The sequence below is a fragment of the Terrapene carolina genome, unplaced genomic scaffold (genome assembly GCF_002925995.2).
Source record: "Terrapene carolina triunguis isolate 2854851 unplaced genomic scaffold, T_m_triunguis-2.0 Scaffold139, whole genome shotgun sequence".
Taxonomy (NCBI): Eukaryota; Metazoa; Chordata; order Testudines; family Emydidae; genus Terrapene; species Terrapene triunguis.
The window spans coordinates 4,949,813-4,975,532 of NW_020664490.1; the positions used below are offsets into that span (position 1 = coordinate 4,949,813).

A 25,720-nucleotide genomic window follows, 5' to 3' on the forward strand; every position below is an offset into this window, starting at 1 on the left:
ACTATGCTGAAAGGTGGTGGAGCATGATAATCTAGTCTGACCTCCCAGATAACAACACAGGCCGGAGAACTCACTCACAGGCGTGAGGGCTGCGGCACCCCTCCCTGACATTGCAAGCGCCTCCCTGGTTTGTTTGTTTGTTTGCCTTACACGAGCACCCTGGTGCTGATCAATGGCTACTTATTCTTTACTGAGCGCGGGGGGCTTTGCAGCCACCCATGGAGGAGGCGTGAACACAGCCCTGGCTGCACAACAGCCAGCCTCTGAGCTACACGTCACTTGCGAGGGCCTTGATGCTTTCACATGGTTTCCCTCGGAGGCAGCAGAATGCGCGGGGCGAGGGCAGCAGCTCAGGCTGCGGCCTCTGGGGAGGTGTTTCCAGCAGGCACGAGACGGCCAGGGAGGCTCCGTCCCCCGTGTCCCGGAGCTGCGGCTGCCACGCGCGGGGAGATGTCACTGGGGAGAGCCGCGCGCGCGCGCCCCCTTCCCCCCGCGCTAGGCTTGCGCGGGACCCTCTGCCCGGGTCCCCCAGCGCCTCGCTCGCCCTGGATTACCCAGAACACCCTTCTCCCGCGCATGCGCAGCGGGGCGTCCGCTCAGGAAGAGGAAAATGGAATAAACAAGCTCCGGCCCTGGCCCATTGACGAGCCGCCTCCGCCCCTCATCCCCGGCGGGCTGAGCCGCGCGGCCCCTTTAAGAGAAGCACAGTCGCGCCCCCGGCTCCCCCTTCCGGAGTCGGAGCTCCGGGTGACGGCGGCGGCTCCCGCGGCCCCTCCCCATGGTGCTGAGGCTGGCGGCGTTGCCATGAACAGCGGCGGCCTCCCCTGCCCGTCCCCGGCGGGCCCGTCCCCGGTGGCGGGGGCCCCGGCGGGGGTCGGGGCGGTGGGGGTCCCGGTCCCGGCCCCCGGCGCGGGGCTGAAGCTGAAGTTCTGCCGCTACTACGCCAAGGACAAGACCTGTTTCTACGGGGAGGAGTGCCAGTTCCTGCATGAGGAGCCCGGCGCCGCCCCCGCTTGCCCCGGGCCCCCGCCCGCCCTCGGGGGGCTCCCGCTCGGCCTGCCCGGCCCCAGCGTCCCCGCCGCCGGGCCCGGCTACCCGCACGGGGCAGCCCCCGGAGCGGCGGCGGCGGTGGGGCCTAAGAAGGCCGAGCTGGGGGGCAGCCACGGCGCCGGCGGAGGAGGAGGCGGCGGGGGGCTGGATGGACCGCGGCTGGCGAGTGAGTGCGGGCGAGGGAAGGAGACAACGGCCCGGTCCCGGCAGCAGGGCCGAGTCCCGGCTGGTGGGAACTGGCAGGAACGGGGCCGGGCAGCCCGTCCTGCCCCCGGGCGGGGGAGGGGGCTGGGGATGCTGGGAGAGGTGCCCCCCGCGACTAGAGAGGGAGGAGGAGGATAGCGTGTGTATCCCGCGGGTGTTGGTTAGAGAGGCAGGAGATGAGGATACCAGGGAGGGTGTCCCCCTCGATGCTGGTTAGGGATGCATGGTGGAGATGGGGATACCAGGGAGGGTATCCCCCGTGGGTGGTGGTTAGGGATACAGGCGGGTGATGGGGATTACCAGGGAAGGTGTCCCCTGTGGATGTTGGTTAGGGAAGCAGGGGGGTGGCATCCATGGGGGAGACCCTTTCTAGTATCCCCCAGCATACCTAACCAACATCCACAGGGGACACCTTCCCTGGTAACCCCCATTACCCCCCTGTATACCTAACCACCATCCACGGGGGATACCCTCCCTGGTATCCCCCATCACCCACCCCTCTCCATCCCTAACCAGGGTCTCCCCCGTGGATGCTGGTTAGGTATGCAGTGGGTTTGGTGGGTGGCAGAGATGCGTGAATGCCCCTTGGTAAAGCACCTAGCATGTTGTGGTTAGTACCAGAAGCAAATACTAAACAGTAAAGGTGATGGCTGAGGTTGGTGGTTGGGGAGATTCAGTGCGAGTAGCTTGGCACTGTGTAAAGGGAAACTGGTTTAATTTGCTCACAGATGCTTTGAAATGACCTGCTGCTTTTCATATCTTTTTCCTCTTTATATTGTCCTCTCCCCCCACCCCCCAAACCAGTGTAGGTGCACAAAACTCCTAATCTCCTCTGATGGTGCCTCAGTTCCCAGTTTTTCATATTTGGAATCTGTTAAACCTTTTTTTTTGTTTGTTTGTTTGTTTTACTAATTAACAGATGCTTACTCAAATACTTTCTGGCTGACATCAGGGACATCCAAAAGTATGTAGGCAAAACAGGGAGCCTGCGTACAGCAGCAGGTAAAGGGTTTTTATATCAGAGTCAAAACAGGATACTCAAAGCTTTCTGCTTAAGGGTTCTGCTGGAAGAGAGACTAGCATGAAGAAGCTATTTCACTAGTAGCTTTGTAGGGTAGTCAAGTTGGGACAGTTTTTAGATGAGATTCTTTTGATCGGTATCTTAAATTTCCCAACTGATACACTCCTAGTATAGCTCTTCATCCTCCGATGGCATTACTTTTTTTTTTTAGTATTTCAAAATAAGTCTCTTCCTCCTTCCCCTCAAAAAAGTGAGAATTGCAAGTGCCTGAGTTCCATATTAAGCGGAGTTACTGTCATTTGTCAGTAATGCACTCGCTATACTTGAGCTTTATTAGCTGTGCGCTTGAGACTTACAGAAAACTAGCTTTGTAAGTGACTTGGTCTGTAGTTGCAGCAGCACTCAGCATAGCAAAATCTTCTTAGCTGTGGAGGCTTTTTAAAAAAGATTGTCATGCTCTTTTAAATTAGTACACTACATTTGGTTGCATTATGGGTTTGTGGCATAAGCTTAATGTTTATTTGCATGAAATGACTTCTAACTATCAAATGTTTTCATGGTACTTTTCTGAAATTCAGATAGTGATGAACGCTGTAGATATAGCTGACAGATGGCAAGTTTGTTCATGGTATTAGACCTCTCTACTAATGAACTTTGTTGCTTTTGTATCTAACAATAAATTATAACTACTTGCCAAATTTCAAGGTTGCTCATATTTACTATGGTGAGCCTGTTCCATTGAGCAGTGTTATCTAGGTAGTTAATATGAGATTGACAAACATAGGAATGTAGTACTGTCATATGTACTCTTACAGGAGGAGAGGGTAGCACTATCTATGGTTAAGATTGCCCAACATTTTCCCATATAAGACCCTGTTTTCAGTTTCTTCTAATTTTGCCAAACTTTAACTTGTGGAACTGAACTCTTTGAAGCCAGTTACCACCTCAGTTTGAATTTTTTTGGGGGGAAAGTTTCAGCAAAAATGGTTCAGCCATTTGTCAGAACAAAGTTTGGGGAAAAATGCACTCTTTTTCCAATGTTCAAAAAATTCTTACATCCTTTCGTTAAGAAGCACTAGTGTGGCCAGGATTGGAGCAGGAGTTGAAATTTGGCAGGACGGTTTCCTTTGGGTCAGAGATGTCTCTTTTGCTGTTCCTGTGAGGGGGAAGAAATGCCAAGTTATAAGCCTTTAAAAATTTCACTGTGCATACGTTCAGTATGGACTTGAGAATTTACCTGCTACATTCTCTGAAGATTTTGTGTGTACTGAGCATGCTCCAGCGCAGGGCAGTGGCGACTGAGTAGGACTTTCCTTGTAGTTGCAGCTCCTGTGGCCCCAGACACAGGAACTGAGAGATGGCAGACTTGTTTCTATGCCCTCATTGCTTCTCCTGCTGAGTCCCAGGCAGTGTGGAGGAGGAAGCCACCTGGTTCAAATGCAAGAGCACAGAATGGGCAGTGCAAATTGAATGATCTGCTATTCAGTAGCTTATTTATTACACACACTATTTAAACTCTCCTCTGAATACAGAATTATTAATTTCCTAATGGGCCTTTCTGCCTTGCTCATCCCTATAGTATCTGAAATCACAACAAATGTTTATTTTCACAACACCCCTGTGAGGTGAGGGAGTATTATCCCCATTTCACAGATGGGGAGCTGAGGTGTAGAGGATCAAGGTCACAATCATCCACTAATTTTGGGTGCCTAATCTGAGAAACCTGATTTTTCAGGTGGGAAGTTCTTAAGTGCTTTATTTGTTTTTATATGCTAGTAAAGATGGTGGTGTAGGAGCTATTAAAATTATCTGCTAACTCCTTTGGATGCTTTTTACTATAAAATATTGTAATAGTTAAAAATTTTCTTAATCTTCTTTCATCTCGTGTTTAAATATAGTTGAGTATCTCAAAAGTAAAAACATAGGGAGCTATATCTGCTTTCATAGCTCTGCCATGACAGCAGCACCATGCTGCTTTGGTGTTAGGTCTGCACATGCAAGGAGCTGGCCATGAGAACAGTGGTACTGCTACTATCGGGTTGACTGTTGAGCTCTAGTTCCCCTTATTCCCAAGTCTAGGGCCATGTCTACACTTTGGACTTGAGTGGACCTATGTTAGGTCCACACTACCCTCCTTCTGTCGGTGGTGCGCCTCCTCACCAGAGTACCTCTACCTACTGAAGAGGGGCAGTGTTGGGGGGCTGAAAGCTAGGGCTCTCAGCCCCACGCAGCTCCCCACGGGGAGCCCAGCTGCCTCCCAGGGTTCTCACCTTCCCATTCCCTGATGAGAGCAGGGAGCTAGGGTCAGCCGGGCTCTAGCTGCCCGGTTTTCTTATGTTTCAAGGCTTCATGGAGCCCTGAAATTGAGAAGACCGCAAACAGCCAATGTAAGTAACCCAGCATCTACACAGACACTGCGTCATCCTAACTGCACCATCATAAGCCCTACACCTCTTGTGGAGGTGGCGTTATTATGTTGGTGTAGTAGGGCATTTACATTGGTGGAGCAAGGCTGTGGTGTGTACACTGACATATTTAGGTTGATGTAAGCTGTTTTATGTCAACCTAACTGTGTAGTGTAGACCAGGCCTTGGTGTCCTCTTCCTTCTTAACCCTATTCTGGTCTTGTCCTCTCAACACTCCTTTTTCCTGGTCCTTATTCTTTATCAAGAAAATCCTTCCTCGAATTATCTGTAGGACACTTCCAGTTAAAAATAAAAGTAGAACAAAATTTAACTTGCCCACAACACTTGAGGTAGTAGTGCTGCTCTAGGTCCCTCCATTGCAGCACTGGTTGATAATTCAGACTGTCCATGATCTGGAGGTGGAAAGGGGCATGGAGACCGGGATCACAACAGTCTGGCCTGATAGTCATAGTGCTGCTGCTCTTACAGCCAGCAAACTACACATTTTCAAGCTTACTGTGATAGTAGCAGTAAGCAGCTGCTGCCACCATAGGGGCAACACTACAACAGCACTGTAGGGACCATGCATACCGTTACTTTAAACAAATTAAGCTAGTTCAAGAAATTCTGTTCTTGTTGAGAATGGTAGCTTTAAGAACTCTGAGTGTATGACACGATGCAAAGAAAAAGGTAGAATGAAAGAAAGAGAGGACCAAAGATGGAGCCAGTTCTGTAGTTATGCATGATACTATAACTTGGTGTAATGGGATTAAAATTAAGAGGAGAAAAAATTAGGATGATCAGGAGAAACATCTGGGCAGTGAGATGATCAGGCTTCCAAGGGAAGTGGTGGAAGCTCCATTTCCTGCAACATACAAAAATAGATCATGATGCTAGGGGTACATCTACACTGCACTCTTAGCTTGGACTCTGATTCAGCTTTGAGCCCAAGCCTCTCATCAGTCCACACACATCAGTGTGACTCGGGTCAACAAGCACTCAGGATCCAGTCTTAGGACCGTGTGTGTGTGTGGTGTCAGAGCCCAAATTCCACTGCGACTCAGGTCCAAACCCTTTCATTTTGCAGTCTGGATGCAGTTCAAGCTGCAGACCTGAGTCAGAAGGACCTTGTATAGACCTGTTAGCGGGGCTGAGAGACCCAGGTCCAGCAATTGTAAGCCCAGGTTTACAGTGCAGTGTGGACACTCAACCGACAGCTTGGAAACAGCATGTTACCAAGTCTAGGTCCCACAGATGTGGGCTTAGTCAGCAGTGTAGACATACCCTAGAGAAAAGGTAGTCAGAAACCATCCTGCACTGCTGATGAGATGGGCTAGGCTGCCTAGTGTGTGTATTTTAGTACAATCCGTAAGGAGTTAAAGGAGCACTAATCGCATTGCCTTTGTTTTTGTGTGGCTGAATTTTGAAGTCATCTTGCTGCTTCGTACTTTCACAGATTTCAGAAGAGTAAATCGTTTTAGTCATCTAGTTAAAGCATTCTGTTCCTGAACATTCTTTGATAATTTAGTTTTGGAAATGAAATACAAATTTAAGAGTCAGGCCCTGGTCATGGATTGTACAAGCCATAGTCAGGTTGGATGTTTTGAGTACTTATGTCATAAATATGAACCAACTCTGTATGGTTAATGGCTGTCACTCCTCACCATAAGGACAGGAAAATACCAATAGTAATCTTAAGCAGCAGAACATTTTTACTGTCTTCCCTCCGAAAAGAAAAAAATAACCTTTAGATACCCACACTTTAAATTTTGTATATTCTTAATAGTCCTCTTACTTTCTTTTCATCAGAATTTTGATGCAGTATATCCTGAAGAGACTCAGTGTTTGGAAAGCACTTGGAGAGAACATATTTTGAAGGTGTGAGGATTGAGTAATTGCTGTGGAGTGTGGGTGCCAAAAGAGAGAGAGTAATTCTGTTATCACCATTTTAGTGCTGAGGTGTTACTGGTTTTGTAAAAATAAAAGAAGAAATTACATGTGCTCCAAGGAGCTTGCAGTCTAGATTAGACACATCTATGGTATGAACGTTTCGCAATATCGAACAGGAAGATTAGCTCTCCTATTAGCAGTAGTAGGGTATAGTTTGCTTATTTTGTTTTTCTGTTTTTTCCCTTTCTGTTTGTAAATAAATTCCTGATCACTAAGTTGGAGTGTGTGTAATAAAGGCAATTAGTTTTAGTCTTGCCTTGAGAAATGCTATATTAAAAACAGGCATAGAAGGGATATCAGAGTTAAAAGATAACAGTGGTAGTGACAATACATAGAATCACTTACCACATAATATAAAGCACATAACTTGTACTTGAGAGCCATTAAACAGTACACAAATGTTGATTTTTAACCCAGGTATATGGTGGTTGTTTCTAGATAGAAGAAATGTCACTACAAAATAAAGTAGGTCAAATATAAGCCCTACAAATATAATATTTTAATGAAGCTAAAAGCAATTTTCCTAAGTTTTAAATGACATCTCTCACACACCAGCTTTGTGTCTGCTGCAAAAATAGATTTTTATTTTTATTTTTTTTACACTGCAATAGCTATCTCTGTAAAATTCAAGAGGAGACAAGCCACTGTAGTTTTTATCTCACAGTAGCTAGTTGAGTTAAACCCTTGGGGGCAGGGTGGGGTGAGAGGGTTAATTTCGACTAGCCTACATTGAGGTTAAAATCTATCTGTTCCTTGTCTCTAATGGGATTTTGAATCTAGATAACCATCTCATTGTAAGAACATACTTTTTATTGCAGACGTAGCTATAACTTAGGATTTTAAGCAGTGATGGCAACACACAAGGTTCAATCTGGATATTACTTTTCCAGAAGTCTGATATTTTTTCAGCACAGCATTAGGAACAAAGAGAATATTCCATCCTTGAATAACAGAGATGTTTAACACTTATTTAATGCCAATACATAGTAAACACTTGAATGAAAGGTTTCAGAGTAGCAGCCGTGTTAGTCTGTATCCGCAAAAATAACAGGAGTACTTGTTCGTCCGAAGAAGTGGGCTGTAGCCCACGAAAGCTTATGCTCAAATAAATTTGTTCGTCTCTAAGGTGCCACAAGTATTTGAGAGAAAGGTTGTCCTAGTAAAAGATTAACGCATCTGTCCCTTTTATTAACCCATAAGAAAGCTCTCTATATGAAAGACCTCGAGCAAAGCCAGGGAAGACCAAATTTTACATTTCTGTTGTTTTTAAGATTAAAAACAAGCAGAAAAATCTTCTCCCAAACCTTTGTTTCAGACTACATTTACACCACATAAAAAGGGCACAAACCCAACTCTTTAGGCTTACCTTTCAGGCCCCGTTTTAAGCCTTGTTTCATAGTTATGCAGCACATGAAAAGCAGAGCTTCCTGTTAAGCAGGTGTACTTGGAGCTGCTCTCCACTTCTTTCAGTAATCCTGGAGTAGAAAGGGAGATTTGACCATATTACCTGTTAGTGTTTATATTAGACTTGCCCTTCAGTTTCCAACACTGCATGTGATTTATCCAGCTGAAAGTCGCTTACTGACTCTTCTTGAAGTTTGGTATGTCTAGGCATTTATACCAGGCTCATCACTGAGGTTTCCAAACACCTAAATTGTGACTAAATCCTTTGTGACTGAAAATATTGGCATTACTCTTTTTAAAATAAAAAGCTGTTGCTGTCCTTTGTTCTCCTGCCGTGCACGCAATCAAGAGTCTGTTTCCTGCTGTGGCAGTGGAAGAAGTATCATAGAGGAGACTTTTATTCTTTATTTCAGTTATCAAGCTTAACTGCTGTGCTATCATAAGCAAGAAATTGCCTGATGGTTTTATTTTTAAAAGTAGAAAAATGTGTTCTATGATTCTTTCAAAACTTGCCTTCTTTCACTTGTTTCCAGCATTGCCAAAAGTAAAAATATGTTTTGGATCCTCCAAGCCACTTAAAAGTGTGTGTTCTGTTTTTTTATTATGGCTGTCAAGCAATTAAAAAAAATTAATCACGTTTAATCACACTGTTAAACAATAATAGAATACAATTTATTTAAATAGTTTTGAATGTTTTCTACGTTTTCAAATATATTGATTTCAATTACAACACAGAATACAAAGTGTACAGTGCTCCCTTTATATTTATTTTTGATTACAAGTATTTGCACTGTAAAGAAATAGTATTTTTCAAGTCACTTAATACAGGTACTGTAGTGCAATCTCTTTATCATGAAAGCTGAACTTACAAATGTAGAATTATGTTTAAAAAAAAAAAAACTGTATTCAAAAATAATGTAAATTTGTAGAGCCTGCAAGTCCACTCAGTCCTACTTCTTGTTCAGACAGTCACTCAGACAAACAAGTGTGTTCACATTTGCAGGAGAAAATGCTGCCCGATTCTTGTTTACAATGTCACCTGAAAGTGAGAACAGGTGTTTGCATGGCACTGTTGTAACTGGCATCGCAAGATATTTACGTGCCGGATGTGCTAAAGATTCATATGTCCCCTCATGCTTCAACTACCATTCCAGGGGACATGCTTCCATGCTGATGACCGGTTCTGCTTGATAACAATCCAAAGCAGTGTGGACCGACGCATGTTCATTTTCATTATCTGAGTCAGACGCCACCAGCAGAAGGTTGATTTTTCTTTTTTGGTGGTTCAGGTTCTGTAGTTTCCGCATCAGAGTGTTGCTTTTTTAAGACTTCTGAAAGCATGCTCCACACCTCATTCACCTCAGATTTTGGACGGCACTTCAGATTCTTAAACCTTGGGGTCAAGTGCTGTAGCTATCTTTAGAAATCTCACATTGGTATCTTCTTTGCATTTTGTGAAATCTGCAGTGAAAGTGTTCTTAAAATGAACAACATGTGCTGGGTCATCATCCGAGACTGCTATAACATGAAATACATGGTAGAATGTGGGTAAAACAGAGCAGGGAATGTACAATTGTCCCCCAGGCAGTTCAGTCACAAATTTAATTAACACATTATTTTTTTAATGAGCATCAGCATGGAAGCATATCATCTGGAATGGTGGCTGAAGCATGAAGGAGCATACAAATGTTTAGAATATCTGGCACGTTAATACCTTGCAATTCTGACTACAAAAGTGCCATGCAAATGCCTGTTCTCATTTTCTGGTGACATTGTAAATAACAAGAGGGCAGCATTATCTCCTGTACATGTAAACAAAATTGTTTGTCTTAGTGATTGGCTGAACAAGAAGTAGCACTGAGTGGACTTGTAGGCTCTGAAGTTTTACATTGTTTTGTTTTTGAGTGCAGTTAAGTCATCAAAAAAAGTCTACGTTTGTAAGTTGCACTTTCAGGACAAAGAGCTTGCACTACAGATTGTATGAGGTGAATTGAAAAATACTATTTCTTTTATCATTTTTACAGTGCAAATATTTTATTTCAATTACAACACAATACAGTATATATGAGAATGTAGAAAAAAACATCAGACTATTTAATACATTTTAATTGGTATTCTATTGTTTAATAGTGTGATTAAAACTGTGATTAATCACGATGAATTTTTTTGAGTTAATCGTAGTTAACTCACACGATTAATTGACAGCCCTATTTTTATATCTGTTGTTTGCCTTAAATGTTTGCTTTCTTTATTATGCTAAAATCTTAGTTTGCTCATCATTCTCAATTTCTGCTGACATTGCATGAAAGAGAAACCCAGTCTGCTATTCCCCTTCTTGCCACATCCATCTTTGCTCCTCAAACTAGTCTAGCTAATTCTTTCACTGTTGTGGGGAAATCACTAGTTCTCTCAGGGTAAGATCATCTTGAGACTGTTTAACCTCACTTTTCTGAAGCATAAATAATAACATAAGACAAATTGATATATTTCTCGTATAAGACAACTTTATCCAACTTCAGAACTTTCCCACCACCCTAAAATAGTAAACAATTCATCTAAAGTAATTAAAAAGTATACTTTTGGGAAATAGAACAGGACTGGAAATGCTATTTTAATGGTACTAAATGCTGAACAATTTGAAAGTATACTTATGAATGTTAGTTATACAGAAAAGATCAAGATGGGCAATTTGAATGCAGAGTCTAATGTAGTTCAATAAATGTGTGTCAATAAAAATGCAAAGTGGCGACTCTAAAATCTGTTCAAAGGTGTGTCCCAGGACATGGATTTAACTTGTACAGTGTAGCATAAAGCTGCAGCAGTACCTCAGTTTTCAATACTGACTGAAATTCAAGCAGAGAAGACCCCTGATTCCAGGGCAGTAGACGCCTCAATGCGAACGTAAGCAATTTTGAATGAAAAATAACATGAAAACAATTAATTGTCACTAAACAGAGCCCCAAATTTCCGTCTTGAAAAAAAATCTGGTGAATGTCTGTACATCTGGGTATAGTGCATAGATTATCCACAAATACAAAGTTTGTTTTTAAATCATAAGATACATATAGCGCATAATCAGCAATAACCCAAATTTAGGTGAGTAAATTTAAAAATACAGTTTAGATATTAGCAACCAAGTATTCGGATACATCACTCATGAAAAGTTATACAGAGAGTTGGTTGTGGAAAGCACATATATTAATGAGTGAAGATTGTCCCTCAGTAATAGAGAATTTAGGGTAGGTTGTCCTTTTGGAAAATACAATCCATGAGGAGAGTATTTCAGTTATTTTCCCCACTGTGCTTCTCATCAGCACTCTAGCTCATCCTTCCTGGTATTGCAGATGTCTGGTGATGTGTTCTGTGTAGATGTCCCTTGACCATCTGATGGTGTCCGACACCATGAGTTGCCGCATCTGCCATGCGTAGTGTTGACCGATTCTGCATTCCTGCAACACTTACTCGTTACTGGGTTCCCATGCGCCCAGGGCTCCGTTGATCAGCGCATGTGTCTGAGCCTGGTAACCCTTAGCTCTCAAGGTGTCAGCCAGAGGGGCATATTTCTCTACCTTTTGAGCTGACCCTTCCTAGTCCAAGTTGGATCCTGACTAACAGGGGGTAGAAACAGTATTTGGCAGCTCTGCAGTTTTCAGTATTCTCATTACAGTAGGTCTACAGAATGGTATAGTCTTGTTCCATTATTCTGAATTCACACTTCCCACCTACACAGCTATGGGGGAGTGGGGTAAGAACAGGGCCAAACTGCAGATGGAGTAGTAGTTCTGGTCCCCTGCTGGGCTTTAGCAAGGGGGGCCTCATTAGAGCTCCCTCTTGCTGTTCTTCTGGAGTTGTGGAAGAGGACCTAGAACATGCTGCAGGTACAGATATGGCTCTACCTCCCTGTTCCCTTAGTCCTTAAATTTAAGATTCAAAACTGACTTGAAGAACATTTCATGTCTTTTTTGATGACAAGTAGTTGGGGTCTCTAACATCTGTAATACACCTCTCCTGAAAAACTCTTAAATAGCCAGCTAAATGCTAATGTCATGTCAGCATGAGTTTAATTAAGGGCATATCTTCATTGAAAAGTTACCTTGTGATAACTCAAGTGTTCCCCTTAACTTGTTCACACACAACCTGACATTCAAGTGCAGTGGTGCTATTAACTTAAGTTGGCTGGCTCAAATGGGGATATAGGCTGAAGGGTGAGCGAGCGCAATTTGTCAGTTGCTAACTGGATGCTGGTTAGTGCCACTTGAGTGCTGCTGCTACTCTAATGCCTTATTTGTTTCTTCTGGAAAAACTTTACTGCTATCAATCTGTTCTAGTTCGGAAGCAGAGAAGTTACCAACCAGCTCATGCAGCCTGCTTTGGCATTCAAAACCCTACATTCACATGTGGGTGTGAATACCAGCAACTTCAATCCTTCAGCTTGGTACAGAGATCCATTTGATTCTGTTTGACAATGGGGACTAGGAAGACCTGTTAGCATGCTACCAACTGGCTGGAGCTGATAGCAAGGTTCAAGTTGCACTGATGTGGTACAGGTCTTTCCTCTGAGTTGGATCTGTGCCTTGCCATCACACATTTATGCTTTGTGGAGGGTTTCTTTACTGAAACATACCTTCCATAGAACCATAAAATCTTGATTCTTTGCTGTTTAATTAGTGTGTTTTAGCTCTTCATGAAATTACTATATTTTTTATTCTTAAAAATCCTTGTTGCACTGAAGTAGCAAATTTATATAGGTACAGTTGAATTACTTTTATTATAAGCCCTTGTTTCTAGACACTTAACTTTCTGAAAATATGCCTTGGGAATTAAATCTTTCATGCTTGCTCTTAGCCTAGAAGAACTTTTAGGCAATGTAGAGTGTCTGTGCTGTAAGATGTTTGAGTTCTTCCTCACACATCATTTTAAGTTGTTAACTTGCTATGAATGTTGCCATCAAGAGGAATGAATACATTGTTTGAGAAATAAATTATTGAAAACTTTGAGAACTTCTTACTATGTATGCAAGATCATTATTTTCCTTTCTTTTTAAAAAATTCTTCTTCCTTTCCTGATGCTCCAACCATCACCAGAATTACTTCTTATTCTGATACCATCACTTGTTCCTTACTCTTTCCACATTGTTTGAGCTTCTCCTCCCTGCCTTCCAGGGTATGCAGAGCTCTGCCCTGCCTACCTCTCTGCTATAATTTCATATTGCACACACATGCCTTATTTATCATCCTCCATCCTAACTGCTCCTTTCATTATATGCACCAATATGTTTTCTTCGTTGCTTCTCTTAGGAATGCAAGTCTAAATCTAGACAAATATATTATTGGCAAGAAACAGGTAGACTTGCTAAACTAAAATCATCTGAAACATTTTTCCTTTTTCTTTTAGTTCCTGGAATAGATGGCGGTGGTTTAGCTGATGCTAGTCTCACAGATTCCTACTTTAGTACCAGCTTCATTGGTGTTAATGGATTTGGAAGTCCTGCTGAAGCAAAATATCCCATGATGCAGGTAATGTTAGCAGTGAACTGTATCAATTTACACTAGCTCTGACAGCCACATTACATTGTTGTGCCAAGAACTGAAAACACTTAAGTGGCAGGAGCAACAGAAAACTAACTTGCCTTTCTACAACTGTTTTTGTACCTGTCAGAGTACATTAGGCTTTCCCATTTCATCTAACAGGGTGAAAATAGAACAACCTCGTTCATTCCTTCGTGTTGTAATTATTTTCATTAGCACTTTTGTTTCAGGATGAAATGTCTATTCCTTTTGTTGATTTCACTTTATATTGTACCTTAAATCCTCTTGTGACTTGTGTTCAAAATATACTGCAATCTTAACTTTTACTGTCCAGGTTTCTTTTTAGGGCCCCCCTTATTTGTGTCTATCACATTTGAATTGGTCTGACTAACTTTTTTCAGCCTTTTTACTCAAAACTATAAAATATTTTATAATTGAAATACATTTTAATGTCCTTAAGCCCCTGAAACGGTGTGAACTGTTAAAGTAACAATGTACTAATATCATGACTTATATAAACTCTCAGGTGAACATCTATCATACTCTATCTATGTGGCATTGCCCAAAGAATATAAACTAATTAAGTGACCTCCATTTGCTATGTAATTTTTTGGAATAGATTTTATTTTATAGCAAATATAGGTGTCCATTATATGTTAACATATACAATATAACAGTCATACAATACAGTCTGTTGGAAAGGGCTGCTCATCTTACTTCAAAGCATAAATATTTGGATCTGCTAGTAAATGCAGTAATAATCTCATAATAAAATAAAGCGCTCTAACCCCCAATCCATCCTCTCTTTAAAAACCTGAGGGAGGATGGTCTGTCTATGTGCTTGGAAGGCTAATAAATCCAGATTTTGGGTGACCGGGAGTGGCGAGTGCTTTCTCACGGAGAAAGCCCTTACAGCAGCTTTTTCTTATTTTATATCAAGGAAACTCCAGCTCATAAGGCTCCTTTGAGGTCAGGTATGGTGCATATAATAATAACAGGCAAAGAGTGGGAAAGAATTAGGTGTTCCCTTTCCGACTTCTTTTTCATGTATGGTATGAAAAAGGCTATATCGCTTATTTTAAATGGGGTTGGAGGATGCATAACTTGCTGTGTAGAATTTTTTTTATATTGGCAGCCATGCAGGAGATGAAAATTGCCCATCTTGACCTCGTATCTCAAGGTGAGTTGGCAGGGTTGGAAATTAGAAAATCATTTTCCTATACTCTGAAGAAATTTGAGCTAGATAGCACTGAGTTAAACATGGAACTATGCAACATAAGCACGAAATTTTGCGTTTTTTGGACTCTGATATTTAACAGCAACATTTTCCTTGTAGAATACACAATCTTTATTATAATTTCATACTTCTTTCAGAAGCACATCATGCACTTAACCTGGGTGCCCAAGCAAATGCTGAGTATTTGGTAATGTTGCTAAGGTTGTAATTAAGGTTTTGTGGGTTACTTTGTGAAAAATTAATGTGTTTGTTTTCTTATCTGTTGGAGTCGGAAGAAAGTTCCTTGTGAAGATGGGGAGTCTCGTTGCTGAAAATATGATCTGTGGACATTAAGCTTACTGTTAAGAAGTGTCCTATAAGTTGATATTTTCTTGGTTTTAGGGTTTGCATTGGAAGATGTTGCACTTAATCAATAAACTGAAGTTTTTGTCTGTAAAGTATGTCTCTGGAATGAACACAAATGCACAAGAATTATAGGGGGAGCTACCAGCCCCACCTATTAAGGTTGCCGGACACATCTCATTATAAGAGTGCATTTTCAGTTGGTAATAACTTTTCCAAATTTTAACTATTTGGGCTGCAATTTTCCATGCTGATTGTCTGCCTCAGGATGATTTCTCTTTTAAAAAGGTTGCCGAAAAAAATTCATCCGTTTCCAAGAACAAGGGTACGGATATATTCTTGCAACCTTTTCTTTTAACAACTTTACTGCCCCTGCGCTTTGGAGCAGGGATTTGAAATTTGGTAGGCTGGTGGCCATTGTGTCAAGGATGTTTCTCTTGCTGTCCCTGTGAAAATCTGCCCAAATTTGAGCAAGTTGTAAGACTTTGAAAATCGCAGTTTGCACATGCTCAGTATAGACTTTTTAGATTTTAGTAGTTAAATTTCCTGAAGATTCCATCCACACTGGGCATGCTCTGGCCCAGTGCAGTGTGGGGCTTTCCCTGTATTTGCTGCTCTGGGCTGCTGCACGCTGTGTTGGGTCCAGGTTGGGTACAAGAATTGAGAACTCTCTCCTGTGCTCTGAACCCCTGCTCTCTGCTGGGCCCAAGCAGCATGGAGGAGGAAGCTGCCTGATTTGTGTACGGAGGGCACGAGAGCTGGACATGTGGGGTTAGACTGAGTAGATGGGACATGGAGACTGTGACTGGAGGCTGATAGGGGAAGAAGGAGCTAGGGAAACTGGGGGCAGGGCACGGAGGTGAGGCCGATCTGACGAGGTATTGGAGTATGGGAGGAGAACTGGGACTGGCTAGGCAAAGAGACTAGGACAACAGGATGATGATTGAGATTGGACAAGAAGCCTGGGGAGTGAGATTGGGAACATGGACTACGGCACCAGCGACTGGAAGCCAGGGGAACTGGGAATGGCTGGATAAGGTGACTAGGACTTGCTGGGCAAGGAGGTGGATGGAAAAGCCTGAGGAGAGGAGCAGATTGAGGAAGAGACAGGCTTGGGAAAAGGACAGATCGCAGGGGATGGAGCAGAAGAGTCTGTGCTCACTAGAGCATGCTTTCCTCTAAACCTGGAATGGAACCCAAGACTACTAAATCTCACCATTCTTCTGCTGTCAGTGAATATCTGTGAAGCTCACTGGCAGTGTCTCATAACCCTTTAGTGCTGGTGCACATAGAAGATGACTGCCTACTACTGCTGTCAGTCACTCTGTTAGCTCAAGGGGCAGAGGTCTGTGTGGTGTATCTGAAGGTTCCACCCCTTCCGGTGAGCCATGCGAGAGTGAGAATGATGAAACATGATGGAACTTTTTTTCAGTTTGCTTTTTTTAGTATGTAGGAAATTACTTTCTCACTCACACTCACAAATCTGTTAAAAGAACGTTATTAAGAGGGCAAAAGTCAAGCACTCACTGGTAAGGAAATACCAGAATTAAGGTTGCCTGTGCCTTAATTTAGTTCCCTTGCGCATATGCATTGTGATACTGTTTTTAATTACCTAGTCACAAGGTCCCGTCTCCTTCCATGTGCAGAATGGATGGCGCTCACTTAGTAAGCATCTGTTCAATATTTTGTTTACTCATTCATGTTCAGTGTGTGGCCCCCAGGCCTTATTTACCACACACCAGTCAAACCTTGCTCTGAAAACAATCATTTGCTCATGGGCTTGTTTGTGGAGCTCATCACTGTAGCATCGGAGTGCTTCAGAAGTACTAATACATTTATTTGCACAACACTCCTGTGGGTATTGATCCCATTTTACAAGTGGCGAACTGAGACAGGAATGTCAAAAGGAGTCCACTAATTTTGAGTGCCCAATTTGAGAAACCTACTACTGGATTTTTCAGAGTACTTCGCATTATATAGCACTTCATGTTCAAAGCACGCTTCCCACTGACTTCAGTTACAGCTGAGAGTGCTCAGCATTTCTGCAAATCAGACACCAGGGTCCCAAGTCAGAAAATGGAAACGCACATTTAGTGACCACCTTTGAGAAGTTTCGTTTAAATAACTTAACTACATTATATGGGAACTCTGTGGTAGAGGTAGTGATAGAAACCTATCCTCCATAGCAGCATTCAGTCTCCTTTACCATGAGACCATTCTTTCTTTTCCTGCAGTCTGCTGCCTCATTCATGACACACCTTTCATCTTTTGCAGCAACTGAAATGGTTACTACAGACAGCAGTCTCCTTCACTACAGAGCCCTGATTCATCCCTACAGCTGGCCCATCCTGTACACTGAATGGGGCAGGGGTCTTGTGGAAAAACTAGTATGTGATCCTGTAATTAAAGACCCTATTGTAATGCACGCACCCTAGAGGGGCACATTAAGATTGTACAGGCAATCTAAATTCTTCTTTGAGTTCTTGCACACGTCCATTCCACGTAGGTATGCACATGCCAGCGCACTGAAGCCAGAGAACTTTTTCCCATAGCCGTATCCATTGAAGCAGTGCATGTGCCCTCTGCACACTTGTACTTGCCAAGGCTATGAAGGGTCAGAACAGCCCTGACACCCCTTCTCCCACTCCAGTTCCGTCTCATATCCTATGGTCGGTAGTCAGCGTGTGTGAGCTTCTCACCTTCTTTTTTCATTCTCTCTTTAGGAAAAAATTTTTAGAGGGTTTTTTTTATTGTAAATAGTTACTTTAGTATAGTTGTTTTAGCTTTAGTTAATGGTACTAATTTGCAAAAGATGACTTGATTTTTATCTTCTTGTTCTTTGAACTTTTCTGTATGGGGCCATGCCTAAATCCCTGTGGGTTAAGTGCTGTTGTGGCTGTAACAAATCTGTCAGTCAGAGAGCCTAACTCCTTCTGTTTAAGGTGTGTGGGAGAAGAACATGTGAGACATAACCCCTCTACAGAGAGGGCACTTAAGATCAGGACTGAGAAGTTGAGGGAAGTTCAGTGTTGAGATATCCTGGTGGAAGCAGCTTTGTGCTCAGTTTTGGAACCCAGGTGCTCAGTATGCAGGAATTTGGACTGTACTCCATCTTGGAACATTCTGCCAGGCTTGGTGGCATCCCTGTGCTGAAGCGGTTCAGAGAGATGACCCTCTTCTCTGTCTCAGTATCATGTAAACAGCAGCAGAAGTCTAGCACTTTGACCTCTTCCAGCCAGAAAAACCTCTCAAAGATGAAGAGAGTTAAGTCCCCAACAGACTTTCACAAGAAGACCACTACCAAGGTTAGAGCTAAGCCAGGTCCCACTAGGAACTCGCCCATATCACATTCTGGCGACGTAGAGTTGTCAACTCTGGCACCTCGTGGTACCATCCAAGGTAGGCCTTGGATTTATTGTACACCTGCAATACCTCCATAGATACATAAAGAGTTTTGTATGGTTACCCTAGCATTTATTGTTCCTAGACCCAAAAGAAGAGTTCACTGCTCTCAGCTTAAAGGATTCCTTCTTCCATGTGGCTGTTCACCAGAGCCACAGGAGCTTCTTAAAACTCATAGCAGATGTTATTAGCTTATGGTTCTCCCCTTGAGTCTGCACAAAGTGCATGGCAGTGGTTGTAGCATATCTCAAGAAGGTAGAGGTCCAGGTGTACCCATATCTGGATGAATGGTTGTTTTGAGATCTGTCCAGACAGCAAATAGTGGCCATTGAGAAGATCCGGTCCCTTTTTCAGTCACTGGATCTGATCAACAAGGACAAATCAGTTCTCCCTCTCCTGAGATTCAAATTCATAGGACCAGTTCTCCACTCAACCACAGCAATCACATATTTACCTCAAGCTAGAATTTCAGGTGATATGGGACCTATACAAAGACTTCAGGCATATACTTGTACAACAGTGAGGAATTGCCATGTGACCTAAAAGTTTCAGGCAGCTTGTTCTTACAAGAATCAGTATCCAGACTTCACCTCAGTCATGTGGAGAGTTTGTCTATCTACCATCCTTATCATCATCTGCTGGGCATGCTGACTCAAATATCCACAAGTGTTTTGTCATTGCTGGACTGGTGGATGGACTCTGCCAATGTATGCAACAGTGTTTCTTTTGCCCCACTCTGCCCTCTGTGACCATGGTGTGGATGATTTTCAGACTCAAGTTCTCTCCCTCACATGAATGTTTGAGAGCTTCGAGCTATCCACCTGGCTGATGAAGTGTTTCTTCCCCATATCAAAGGTGGTTCTGCTCAGGTGCTCCTGGACAATACAGCTCTGATGTTCCATCTAAACAAGCCTGGACGTGCCAGATATGACCCTCTTTGCCAAGAGGCAATAAACCTTTGGTCTTTCTGAATCAGGAATGAGAGTACTCTCAAAGCATCTCACTTTCCTGGGTCTCCGAACTGTCTAGTGGACTGTCTCAGCAGATCAGTCAGCAATGATCACGAATAGTTTCTCAGACTGAACATGGCAAAGTCCATTTTTCAGATTTGCAGAATGCCAGAAATAAACCTATTCACCATCTGACTGAACAGGACGAATCCGCAGTTCTGTTCAAGGGCAGGTCCCAGCCTGGGATGTGTGCCAGATGTGTTTCTACTATCCTGGAAGGGGAAACTTCATTACTCTTTTTCTCCTATCCCTATGGCATCAAGAGTTTTGAGCAGGCTAAGAGAGGATGTCACCACCAGTCTTGCCTGGCTAGCATAGGTTTTTGGGCCTCTTGAGCCTTTCTATTCAAAATTCCATACCTCTCTCTCAGGCTTGGACATAGTTTCACAGAACCATGGTCAGATGCTGCATCCCAACCTTCTCAGCCTATATCTGATTGCTTGGATGTTCAGTGGGTAGCTCCCCAGGAAGTGGTCTGTTAAATTTGGAGTGCAAAATGATCTTTTTAAATAGCAGAAAACCCTCCACCTGATATACTTACCTCAAGAAACAGAAGAGGTTCTCTGTTTGGTCCTAGCAGAATGATACCTCTCTTTCACAGGCTCCTATTCATATTATTCTGGATTACGTGCTTCATCTAAAGGAAAAAGGATTCTGTCAATTAGCTGACAGAGGAACCTTCAGGTATCTCCATGTTCTCTCCTCCTGTAGAGGGAAGATCTGTTTTTCCAATCTATGACTGTTAGGTTCTTGAAAGGTTTGGACAGGCTCTTCCCAAGTATTAGGGACCCAGCAATATGATGGGATCTGAATTTGTTTTTTTCAGTTTTAATGGAGCCCCTCTTGAAACTATAGCTGTGTCCTCATTTTCTCCTGTCTCTCTAGCATTCCTGGTGGCTGTTACTTTGGCCAGGAGGGTAGTAAAACTTCAGGCTTTGGTGGCTGACCATCCTTTATATGGTGTTTTATAAAGAGAAAGTGAGTTTGTATCCACACCGCAAAATTTTCATTTATCTGGTGTTGGAACTTAATCTAAACCAGACTCTATGCTCACCAATATTTTTTTCCCAAACCTCTTCTCCTCCCCTCCTCCCCCCAAAAAGGGGGAAAATCCATACTTTGGAGGGCATAAGCCTTTTCTTGGGACAAGGACAAAAGAGTGTAGAATTTCTCCAATTATTTGTCTCCTTTTCTGACAGGATGAAGGGACAGCCTGTCACTTTGAAGAGGATTTCTTCCTGCATCTCCTCCTGTATTTGTGCTACAATCTTGCTAAGGTTCCCCTATCTCAGTGAGTTCTAGCCCATTCTACAAGAGCACAAGCATTGGCTGCTTTCTTGGCTCACGTTCCCATCAGTGAGATTTGCAGGGCTGCGACTTGGTCATGTGTTTAGACCTTCACCACTCATTATGCTCTCTCCAAGGCCTCAAGAAATGACGTTAGATTTGGGAGAATGGTGTTGCAGGCCTTGTTTAGGTAGACTCCGACACTCTTCTCTCATGTGGAACTGTTTGTGAGCCATCTAAAATGGAATGGACGTGTGCAAGAATTCAAAGAAAAAATGGTTACATAACTGTTTGGTAAATGTGCAACGTCTCGAAGAACATGTCCATTTCACGACTCCCGCTCCTTCCCCTCTACATTGGAGTCCCAGGAAATACTGGCTTCTGGTGTGAAGGAAATGAGGGGCATCGGTGCTACTCTGCTCCTTTGTACTCAAAGCCAGCAGCATGCCTGCGCAGAGGGTGTATGTGTTGCCCGGATGGGTACGGTATGGGGAAAGTTTTCCTGCTTTGGTGCACTGGTGTGCGCACACACCTAAAATGAAATGGACATGTGCAACACATCTCAAAGAACAAGAGTTACCAAACAGGTATGTCTGTTTTTTCTGTCACTTCCTAACTTTTGAGGGCTTGACTTTGCAATCTTAATGTTATTTTAATGTAGTGTGTGTATAATATTTAAAAATGTATTGTGGGCATGAAGAAGGAAGGCAGGAGAGAACTGGTTAATAAGGATAAAGGAAGCCAAAGTAGAGGAGGGGCATGCTTCTGTGATGAAGGGGTAGTTGACTGGCTGAGTGCTTGCAGAACTGATTTTAATACTGCTGAGATTTAATTTAATTGTGTATATATTGTATGTTAGGGCACAGAGAGACTTGGATAGGCATCTTTATTAATTTAAATCTAGATAAATAGATTAAAAAATAAATTAAGGATAGAGAGGAAGGGAGGGTAGAATGGTAAATACCAAAGAAAGCAGTGAGGGTGAGGCTAGTAGAAAGATCCTGTGAGGGAAGAGGGAGGAGAGGATTGGGATAAACAGCCAAATTAGTAGAGGGGAAAGAATGTCACAGTGAAAATCTGAGGAATGGGAGTCCAAAGACCTCACCAGTATCCAGAGGCTGCAAGTGTGTGCTGTGGCTGCTGTTGCCAGCTTTTCCTCATTCTTCTCCCTCTACAGATTGGCTGCTTGCCCTTTCATCAGCACCTGACTCTGTGCCTTCTTTCACACTGCCTTCCCTTTAGATGAGATGTAAGTAGGGGCAGAGCTGTGCTATTCCTTGACAGCGAAGAAACAGTAAAAGTGTACTGATTTTCTGAATGATACTTACATTCCGCTTTTGTAATTTAATTGCTATATATTCAGATAACCACAGTGACTATTCTGAAAAACTTTCTTCAGTGTGCAAGTCTTAGATTAACGTTGAAGATTTTAAAAAAATTTAAATCTGCACTTATCTAAATGAGTGTCCTGACATTCAAAAATGAGAGCCCAGTAGCTTCCATTGGAGGTAGTGCTCAGAGCAAGTTGGAAGATAGTAAGAACACCATTGGCTGGTCTATGCTACTGCTCTCATCAGCAGTACAACATCAACATAAGGAATTTTTCAGAAAAAGCTCAGTGTAGACAAGACCCTGGATGTTGCATGTGATGATGGCTCTTGCTCTGACAACGGTTTTCCTTTTAGATTTGAACAGAGGCAACTTACTCATATCACTTAAGCAAAAAGAACAGACGTCAGTTTTGGGGCTGACTTTGAACTAGTTCTTTATGACACATCAGGACCATAGCAACAGAATATTGAGTATTGAAATAGCCAGCAATGGATTAGGGATATGTATGGAACTGAGTGACCTCCATGTGGCATTGGGGAAGGGATTTTGTTTTTTGTTTGACTTTGGTTTCGACAGAGTTGTCTTTCTGCGTGAGCTTCTTTGTGGTGAGGATCATGAGATGTATAGGAGTCTGAAGCTGTTGTATGTGTATACAGTGCTGCAAATCCAAACCTCTCCCAGGCTAACTGCCTAAATCTAGTTTGACAAGAATTGTTCAGTTATTCAATATTTTCTCTTATGCTCCCCTGTTTGTAGAGTCTCAGCATGTGTTAGTTAGGGTAAGTTTTCTGTAAGTGAGTTTTCTGATAAAAGGAACCAAAGGGAGTGACCAAGTAGCTCAACTCTTAATCCAGAAACAGTTTAGTCTTTAATAAAGACCACGTGCATGTCCATGCACAATACCAAGTCCAAGCAATAGTGCATATGGCTGTAGTACAGAGCTCTTGACTGGGCATTGATCTCAGATTATCAGTTGTCCAGAGTGTTTAAACCAAGGCTACTAAATCATGGACTTAAATCACTTGTAAAAAGACCAGGCTCATTGATACGTGTGAGCAACAAAGCATAGCTTTTTCAGGCAGTGAAATTCTGATTTGTCATTTTTATGCTTTAGTAAATACAAGTGATTCTTACCTTTATGGTTTTACAGAGTTTAAGGCCACAAGAGACTATTAAAAAGCAACAGAGTATTACTTCTGTTAGTCTTAAAGCTGCCACAGGACCCTCTGTTGCTTTTTACAGATTCAGACTAACACGGCTACCCCTCTGATACAAGAGACTATTAGATCACTTACTTAATTACTTAAACACTTCCAAAAGCTCTGCTACAGAAGAGAAGATGTTGCTACTTCATGGGCATTGATACTTCAGTCTTTCTTTCCACAATCATTTTTAGGGCTGGAGATAAGCCATTCTAAAGTATGTTTTTGCTCAGATACACTGTTCCCTGACTGAAATAATATAAGTTACTACCCTACCACTTAGATGCACTTTTATTAAGTAGTAAATTTGATTTGTAAAAAGTAGCCACTCCTTCAGTAATAGAGGTTAACATTTAAATTTTATAAATTAATTTTGCTCCATTGTCATCCTTGTTTTACCTCCTATCTTGTTTCACCTTGGGTTTTTGTCTGCACATCTGCTTTTTGCCTTTGTTTGCCTTTTCCTCAACTCCACCATGGTTGAATACTCATCTATGCTCTCTCCTTTCTGCTGGGACTGAGAACAGAGTGACATTCTAGCCAGTCCCAGAAAATGGGTCACTGGGCAACTACCCAGTACCTTAGCAGCCTAATCCAGACTGTAGTTAAGTAATAACTCTGTGTAAAAGTGTTTTGGGATATAGTTTGTGTGAAAGAGAATATAAAACAGTTATTGACTTGTGAGTCAAGAAAGTAGGAAAGCTAATCTTCCCTGTTACACTAGTGAGCAAAAAACAGGCAGTGGATGAATATAACTTGTTGAAGCAAATTTGTTAGGCCTGGTGAATTACAAAGGCCTGGTCAGTTCTTCCAAAAGTCACAAACTGAATATATTGAAACTTGGAATCAAATATTTTGCCTGCTTAATACAGGTCTTTCTCATCTTACTCTGGGGTTCCGTTCCGCGGTTAGCGCGTAAAGCAAAAACCGCGTATAGCCAAAATCCCATTGAGTTCAATGGCGGGCGAAATCGCCCGCACCACAGGTATAGTATTAAAATTGTGGGGTGTTTTTTTTTTTTTTTTTTGGGTTTTGTTTGTTTTTGCCGACCGCATAAAGTTGAAATCACGCATGTTAAATGCGCGTAAGATGCGACAGACCTGTACTATGTAATAAAATAGGCTCTGGTGCATGCACTATGTTTATAACCCACTAACTGCCACCCTAGCTGCTCCCCTCCCTTCTGTTCCCCCCTTATAACTAGAGGAATGTTAACAGACCACTTTACCTTGAATGGTCCCTTGAAATATGTGTTAACAATTTATGTTAAATAATCTGTTCCACCTTGTATTTAGCTGTGATACTCTGGCTATGTCTACACTACAAATTACTTTGGTATAATCTGCGTTCAGGGTTATGAATAATTCATACTCCCCGAGCGACATAAGTTATAATGACCTAAGCGCCAGGGTGGACAGAACTCTGTCAGTGGAAGAGCTTCTGCCGACATAGCTATCACCTCTTGCAGAGGCAGGAGTTAAGCCAATGGGAGAGCTCTCTTCTGTCATCTTAGAGTGTATTCACCAGAAGTGTTACAATGGCACAGCTGCATCAGTGCCCTTGTAGCAGAGACTTAGCCTCTGATCCCTTTCCCAGACCTGAAGAAGAGCTCTGTGTAAGCTCAAAAGCTTTTGTCTCTCACCAGCAGAAGTTGGTCCAATAAAAGATATTACCTCACCCGCCTTGTCTCTCTGATATCCTGGGACCAGCTTGGGTACAACAACACTGCACAGTGAATCCTACTCTGACACTTTCAAAGAGATGAATTGCATAATGCATCAACATCTTGAACTGCCTCTTTTGTGGGAGGAGGATCAATTTATTTCCATGACAAACTTAGTAAGTAATGGTTCTTGAGATAGGCAGTCAAAATTTTAAAATGTAAATTTAAAAAAATCTAAACTTTTTTTTTTTTAAATTAAACTTTTATCCACCCCAGCAAGTGCTGTGGGGTGTAGATTTGACTGAATGTGACTTTATTATGACCTTGATGTTTGAGGCCTTTTAAGACAGTAATTCTAGGAAATGCAACTAGATACAAATTACTAAATGGCTATCTTCTGGCACAGATTGACCAAATTAATTGGTATAAAATGAAAAAGTAAAATGGACTTTCTAAGGACCTTAGTCTGTTTCAGATACTAGCTTGAGGATCTCTTTTACACTGAGCTTATGTCTGGATATGTAGGAAGGCGTGGGGAAAGATAACTTGGACATTACTTAAAAAGTGGTGAGGGGAAGTCTTGCCTTGTGTCTACCAGCAGAACTTATCGCCAGACTGAGAGAAATGGGATCGTCATTGCCAAGATCACATTTCTTTACTCGTTTGGAGATCAGTGCCAATTT

At 42.5% G+C, this 25,720-nt stretch overlaps 1 protein-coding gene across 3 annotated transcripts in view; it reads left to right on the plus strand.

The window, feature by feature from the left end:
- The first annotated feature begins 620 nt into the window (after window positions 1-620).
- The window catches only part of LOC112124089 (poly(A) specific ribonuclease subunit PAN3), a 115,460-nt gene continuing 90,360 nt past the window's right edge, over window positions 621-25,720 (plus strand). For all 3 annotated transcript variants that reach the window (XM_026653447.1, XM_026653448.1, XM_026653449.1), the window contains exons 1-2: window positions 621-1,216; window positions 13,429-13,550. In XM_026653447.1, coding sequence (XP_026509232.1) covers window positions 805-1,216; window positions 13,429-13,550 — 534 coding nt within the window. In that variant the 5' untranslated portion in view covers window positions 621-804. The remainder of the gene's footprint in view (window positions 1,217-13,428; window positions 13,551-25,720) is intronic.